Below are 7,426 nucleotides of genomic sequence, written 5' to 3'. Positions count from 1 at the left end.
AAGCCCTAACTTCTCAGGACTCACTCCTAACCTGACCTGAAGACCAAGTGGGGTGAGTTGCAAGCCAAAATGGGGGACACTGAAATGTGGTGTGACAGCCATACTTTGTTCATTTTTTTCACCTCAGAACTATTTTCATTATTTATGCCAGAGAACCAAATCAAATCAAACAACACCAAAAACAAACAAAAGAACTGAGCAACCAACCAGTCTCATTGTAAAGCATTTTGGGCAGTTTTTTCCGATTAATAAACAACAACAACAACAACAAACCAAAGCAGACTCTGCACTCTTTCAGTCCTTGTTCTGATGTTGATGGACCAATGGGTTAAAGGAAGGCCATTGGCGGCAACACAGCCGGTGGTGCCTTAAGGAGGGAAGAGAAGGTAGAAAGATCATCATCCTGTCTGGGCTTTAGCTTCGTCTGTTTTCTCAGTTCTGAGAGAGAGAGAGAGAGAGAGAGAGAGAGAGAAAGTAGGATGGAAGGAAGAAAGGCAAGAGAAAAAAGGTGGGTGAGGGAGGCAATGGAGTTATTCATGCAAACTCATCTCTTCCCTGCCTGACTCACAACAGTGGCAAACAGCCACAGTGCCCCATGTGTCCTAACAAAGAATATTCTACTTGATCGTTTCAAAAGTTCCCAAATGGCATATTCTAATATTCATTAAATTAGTATAATGAGGATATGACCTGTTAAGTAAAAGAAAGAATATCTTCCTGGGTAGTATCGCCAACAAAGGAAGGGATAGGAAAATATGCAATAAAAACCTGTGATACGCTTCTGGCCATGAAAAGCCTTCTATTCTGCTACCTGCTTCACAAATGCAAGGTCCTAAATTCAATCCCTGGCACAGAAATAAATAAATACATTTTTTCAAAGCCTTGTATTAAAAAAAAATTACATCTTCTCCTGTACCTGTTATCTTCCTGGTGTTGAAACATTTATATTGAAGAAGATTTGAGAAAGACATGAGAGAGCCATCTTACACAGGTTAAATGTGTGATCAAGCAGGGGTGATGGCCAAATAAATGTGAAATACCTGGAGGTGCGTGAATCTTCTGTACTCTGGTGCTTAGTGGGAAATGTGGTTGTAAGAGACACATGTGTTGTGTTTGCCAACAGCAAGACCCGGTTCCGGTGGATCCAGGAGAGCAGCTCCCAGAAGAACGTGCCTCCCTTCGGCTTGGACGGAGTGTACATATCTGAGCCCTGTCCCAGCTCCTGCAGTGGCCACGGGGACTGCATCTCAGGCGTGTGCTTCTGCGACCTGGGCTACATGGGTAAGGCTAGCCTGATGGTTTGCTTGTGAAATGTTCATCTGTCATTGCCATATTTCGTGGTCTTTCAAAGAAGTAGGCTCTTGAGTTTATTTCTCTAATGCCTAAGGATTGCAGACATTTGCCATCCAGGCACATTGAGGTACTAAGAGTGTTTCAAGCTGTCTCAGGAAGAAAGCGTGATAATATAAACTTCACTCCCCAGAGGGGATTTGTGTATTATTAACAGCAATCAGAATGAACATTACTTAAAGTCCTACTTCATGCCAGGCAGTACAGTGTTTTTTATCTCATGCCTTTTAATTCCAATAATCCAGTGCTATAGTACTGTGAACCCTGCTTACATTTGTGGTAACTAAGAATAGAGAGGTTAATAACTCAGGTTATGCAGCTAGGAGTTGTAGAGGTGAACTTCAGACTCAGTCCTTCTCTAAAACTCAAACCCAAGCTCTTCACCACTTGACTACAGGGCTCCCTGAGCTCTTTACACTGCTTTAAAAACACAGAATATGACTTTATACATTTAAAGGAAGCATTGAAATTATAAAATAATAAACCAAAGACTGCGAAAAGACAGCTTTACAAGAGAATCACTTTTTGGCCTTTGGATGTTACTGCTGCAAAAATAAGAAGGGCGCTGAGCTTAAAAGCTAAAATTGGATAAAATATCATGAGCTTCAAAATATTTTTTTGAAATTTTCCTGCAGGCAACTTCAGACGGCCCTTTCCCAGCTGGTCCGTGCCCTGCCCTGCATCTGTGCAGAACCAGAGATGGATGCTTAGTGGCCTTGTGGGGACAGTGCTGTGGCTCGTAGATTTGAGGCTGGTGGGTTTTAAATCTAGGACTGGATCCCCTTGATGACGCTCAAATGGAAGGACCACAAATGAGCACATTTTATTATGGGCAAGATCTACTTCTTCGCAGCTTACCCTCTGAGCAGCAGGAACTGGGAGACCGTATTGTTCCCAATGTCTCTTTATTAACTAAAAAAACTTTAAATTTCAGAGGCAGAGCAGCATCTTCGGTGATAATAATAATGGCTGTCTTCAGACAGGCTTTGGGAGGTTCTGATTTCCCCGTGGCCTCCTTCCCCCACACCTGTGGAGGTTCTTTCTTTGCCTGTGTGTTGACTGTTCCCACCCTGCATCTCTCCTTTCTCTGAAGCCGCCCAGGGAACCTGTGTGTCAAACATCCCCAGCCACAGCGAGATGTTCGATAGGTTTGAGGGAAAGCTCAGCCCACTGTGGTACAAGATCACCGGCGGCCAGGTGGGCTCCGGCTGCGGGACGCTTAACGACGGCAGGTCTCTCTACTTCAATGGCCCTGGGAAAAGGGAAGCGAGGACTGTCCCGCTGGACACCAGGAGCATCAGGTGAGCTGCTAGCGTGCTTCTCCTTGTGCACGGCACCAACCGCGCCGTGTGGTCTGACCTAAAACATTCTGTTCTGTTACTGAGAGTTTACGTTTCTATACATAGCTTCTGATAGATAAAAGACAGCATAGCTTGGCTCTATAATAAAACACATGGTCGCTCCAAAAGTCATACATGATCCATTAATCAGCATAATCATCACCAAGGCCTGGCTGCCTGGTGAACGTTTAGCTTGGTATTCTCAAGTTCTTTGTTATCTTGAAAAAATTTTGATATCATTCTTAATGTATGCTAATGAAACAAAGATGTTTCCAACTTTAAATTCTTTGTCTACAAATGATAGAACTTCATTTATCTGTTTGTAGTCACTTATTTAAAACTGCCTAGAAATGTCAAATACCTACCCTGACACCTACTGGTAAATTAAAGAACTGTTTGGTTTTTAAGGTTAAATGAAATAGCACACCTAAAATGAAACTATTTGGTGTTTTGTGTTTTTTTGGTTTGGTTTGGTTTGGGTTTTTTTATCAATTAATTTAGAATTTTAGAATTGGAGAGAAAGAAATGGAATAAAGTTTGAAATTTGTAGACCTTGTCCTCTCTAAAATCTGAGGTTGCCCTTTCATATTTTTTCTGCTTTCACTCTTTCCCTTTCCTTCCACATTCTTTTCTCAAAGATATTTGCCCAGCAAGTGGTTACCAAGGATGGAGGCGTAATTTCATTACACTGAGACCCATTGAGTCTAAATCAGTAATAGACACATAATTATCTGGCTCTAAACAATGTTCAACTTCATAGTGTTTGATTTGTTTTATCTTGAATTTCCAATAATGGAATTATCTGGATTTAAGGAATTTCCCATTAAATTACATCAGAAGTAGGGTTAAATTGTTTTCTCTTGTTTAGATTATTATACAGAATAAAATTTAGAGTCATTATTAACTTTTCCAAAATGGTTACAGAATTACCTTACTAAAATCTATATACTTTCTGCATGTTCTATGATCTGTGAGATTAAAAGTAGTGCTTAAGAGTTATGGGAGGTTTTTTCTTTATATTAAAACATACAAAGAGTTAAAGCTCTTCCAGAATCACGTATTTGTAAGTAAACTGAAATTTTTCCCCCCAGACTCGTTCAGTTTTATATACAAATTGGAAGCAAAACTTCAGGTATTACCTGCATCAAGCCAAGGGCTAGAAATGAAGGTAAGTTGTTATATTTCCATAGAAACTGCAATTGCTATTGGCAAATTACTCCTTTTTCCTCCCAGACATTGGCCTGGATCTTGCAAACTCGTACATTCCCTTGATCGTTCCATCTCTTCCCTTACCCTTCGTAGAGAAAGGGAGGTTGCATGGAGCCAAGATCCCTAACACTTCTCATCCAGATCCTTACATCTGAAAAATGCCACAGCCAGTCTGGGTGTAGGCAAGGTGAGAAGGCATTTGTCTCCCGGAACTCTGACTCTCTACAGGAAGAGGAAAACAAGAACAGAAACTCTGATGTTCTGTGTGATGTCTAAAGCTTGCAGGGCATTCCTGGATGCTCATCAAACTCTGCCTCTGCCCCCAAGCACACTGGGAGGACCACAGTCCTTGTGTAGGGGAGATCCTTCATGATAAAATAATGTCAACTTTTTTTTTTTGGTACTGGGGATCGAACTTAGGTCCTTGCACTTCCAAGGCAGGCAGTGGAATCACTGAGCTAAATCCCCAGCCCATAAAAGTGAACTTTTATTGAGCACCTGTGATATGGGAAGCATTTTACTCGTATTAATTCCTTTCATCTCCATGGTATCCCTTTGTTGTGGGTGCTATTTATTAATCCTAGTTTATAGGTATGGAAACTGAGGCACAAGCCAGTCAAGTACCATGCTCACAATCATGCAGTTAATAAGTACACTGGACTCAAACTACTCACTCTGACTCCAGAATATGTGTCTGAAGCATCCTACTCTACTCTTTTCCTTGCCCTGAACTCTGACAGAAGTGCCCGTTCCATCTTATCTCCGATGTCTCAGTTCTGGGAGAAATGCAAAACCCTTGATGCGTAGGAGACCTCCAGGAGCTCTGCAGATAAGACAGGGTTCCCTGAGGTACCCAGAGTGTGAGTTTGTTTTTAGCACAAAATCCATGAACTTCTCAGACAGCTCTTCCTCCAAGCCTTGGCCTCAGAAGTAATACTGAAACATTTTACAAGACTATTACCTAAGCCTGTATTTATGTCAGGTGTGACTGTATAAAACACACTGGCTCAAACAACACCAGTTAGTAGAAGCACAGAGAGCTCTGCTCATCACATTTGACTTTTCTGGGTCATATCCTCATGAACCAAAGGCTCGCCTTTAGTAATTATCCAAATCATCTACTTAATAGTGGCCAGAAAAGTTAGAGACCCTTTTGCATTTGTTAATCTCCTTGGCAGAAACTTATTAAAAACCTGTTCTAAACCAGATACTGTTCTAAGGGCTGCTGACACAATGCCACAAAAAGACAGATGCATCAGTCATGATGAGTTAAGTTATGCTGCAATAACAAATCGCCCTTTAAATACCAGCAGATTAAAACCAGTGTGACTTCTCCCTTGTGCTACATTTTCTTCATGGCTCGTCTGAGGTCCTCATTCCAGCCCCCACAACCATGAAGCATCAGCTGGGTAGATCCTAGACATTGTCAACCAGAGGAGGCAAGAAAGTGTAGTGAGAAGGACAAGAAGCAGAAGCTTCCCGTGTGCTAGGCAGAGAACAACAGGACAGCACTAGTAACCATTTGCGGGAAGGAGAAGATGCTCCATTATAACAGCTACGCCGAAACAAATGAGCTGTGGAGACAGAAAGCAAACTTCTGGGCTGGGGATTTAGCTCAGTGGTTCTGCCGCCTGCCTTGCAAGCACAAGGTCCTTCCGTCCCTCGTTCGGTCCCCAGTACCAAAAAAGAAAGAAAGTAAACTTCTTCGGGGAGAGGTGCCGATTTAGATCACTGGTCTGGACAGGAGCTCACCAGGAACGTGACGTTTAATAAATTGAAACCTAAAGAAAGTTTCCAGTGCATGACTCTTCTGAAACTCCCATATTTGTACCCATCTTTGTATATAAGCAAAAGGAGACCTCGAACATGACCATAGTGTGTAGTAAGAAGCATCTGCTTATCACCGGTCCGAGGTCTGCTCTGTGTTAACTTCTGGTGACAAGTGCTGCTGTCCGCCTATGGGGCAGGCTCACCCTAAGATCCCTTCGGGAACAAGTAACTTGTTCTCAGCTCGTCCTGAGCCATTTTCTTCAACTCAGTGTTGCCCTCGTAATTCACACCCCACGGGCACTTATTTCTCAGCCTGTTATTGAAAACTGGTTGTTAGCATGTAAATCTGCCTAAATCCTTGAGCAAATGTCTTCCAGTGCTGAAAGTGAAGATTCGTTACTTACTCAAGCTGAGGCATCAATTTACATATCTGGAATTAAAGTGAAAATCAGGCTGTTTTCAGTAAGAGTAGGCAGAGGGCAGATGGAGTTGTCATTTAAATAGAGCAGTGTTTTACAGGCCTCAAACATTTCATAGTTGCACTGACAGGGCTTGGTTGATTTGAATGTTCACAGCGGTAGATGACATAGATAATGAGGCTCAGCCACTGGCAGGAAATGGGGGCTGCTGTTTCCCTTTCTTCCACTCCACTGCTTTCTCCTTACCTGGAAGGCACTCCTTCCTGACACTTTGGCACCGAGGCTCCTCTCTCAGACCTTGTTGCTTCCTGAAAGAATGTGGTCCTCCTGGGAAAGCTAGAGAGGAGGAAAGCAACAAGCAGCGATCAGATGGAGGATCCACCTCCTGGGCCGCAGTCTGTGGTTTGTATTTTAACGCACACCTGAAATCAGTTGGGATTTGCATTTGTTAATGTGCAAATTCTGACTTGGTAAGAGTGTGGAGGTGCGCGATATAACAAACCACCCTAAAGCCGAGTGATTCAAACAACAAACATGGGTTAGCTTAGAGTTTCTGCGGATCACAACAATGATATCGATGTCATCAGGGCAGCCTGGCTGGGTGGTTCTGCCTCAGCCTCTCCAGAGAAGCTGCGGTTAAGATTTAGTCCTGATAGGGTGTGGAGCAGTCCGTGGGAGACCAGGGCTGCATGATCGTTTCTATGATGGTCACTCACTCGGCCGCTGGGAAAGGCTGCACTTCTCCTCTGGCTTTGGCAAGAAGTTTTTAGAAGTTTTCTTACTATGTAGATGTGTGCATAGGCTGAATGTTTTTTTCTAATGGTAGGGATCGAACTCAGGGCCTCCTGCGTGGTAGACAAGTGCTCTACCACTAACTACATCCCCAGTCCCAGCTGCAGTGCCTTTATGACCTCCTCCGAAGCCACACACAAGGGCTCCTACCTCTTTCTGTTAATTAGAAGTGAGTTACTAAGTCCATCTAAACTCAGAAGAAGGAAGAGAACTAAGCTCCATTTCTTGAAGGGAAGGGTGTCAAAGAATTTGTGGACGTATTTTTAAAACTGTCACAGATAGGACCTGTTCCAGAGCCATGCAGGTTCTGGTCTTGGACTGATTTTGAATAGAAGGAACGAAAAAGTATGAGTCACTGAGGTATTATTCTCAGGATGCTTCATTTCTGGTACTGTAATCTGCCTTCTAAATGGGCCACCCCAGATAATTAACAGCTTCACAGCCCCTGTTTCTCCCTCTCTCTCTTTCTCTACCCCCTTTCCCTCCCTCCCTCTCCTTTTTTCCCTCCACCTCTCTCTCTGTCCCTCCTCTCTCTCTCTCTCTCTC

The 7,426-nt window shown here is 43.1% G+C and overlaps 1 protein-coding gene across 1 annotated transcript in view; it reads left to right on the top strand.

Annotated features, from left to right (window-relative positions):
• Reln (reelin) overlaps positions 1–7,426 on the top strand; it is a 295,852-nt gene that overhangs the window by 218,314 nt on the left and 70,112 nt on the right. The window contains exons 29-31 of the mRNA XM_033755897.1: positions 1,124–1,281; positions 2,444–2,651; positions 3,782–3,858. Of these exons, the coding sequence (XP_033611788.1) occupies positions 1,124–1,281; positions 2,444–2,651; positions 3,782–3,858 (443 nt within the window). The remainder of the gene's footprint in view (positions 1–1,123; positions 1,282–2,443; positions 2,652–3,781; positions 3,859–7,426) is intronic.

This window comes from Fukomys damarensis, unplaced genomic scaffold (genome assembly GCF_012274545.1).
Source record: "Fukomys damarensis isolate Sample0158 unplaced genomic scaffold, DMR_v1.0_HiC HiC_scaffold_4, whole genome shotgun sequence".
Classification (NCBI taxonomy): domain Eukaryota; kingdom Metazoa; phylum Chordata; class Mammalia; order Rodentia; family Bathyergidae; genus Fukomys; species Fukomys damarensis.
The sequence above is the reverse complement of the archived record's forward strand: the minus strand, read 5'-3'. Positions and strand labels throughout refer to the sequence as shown.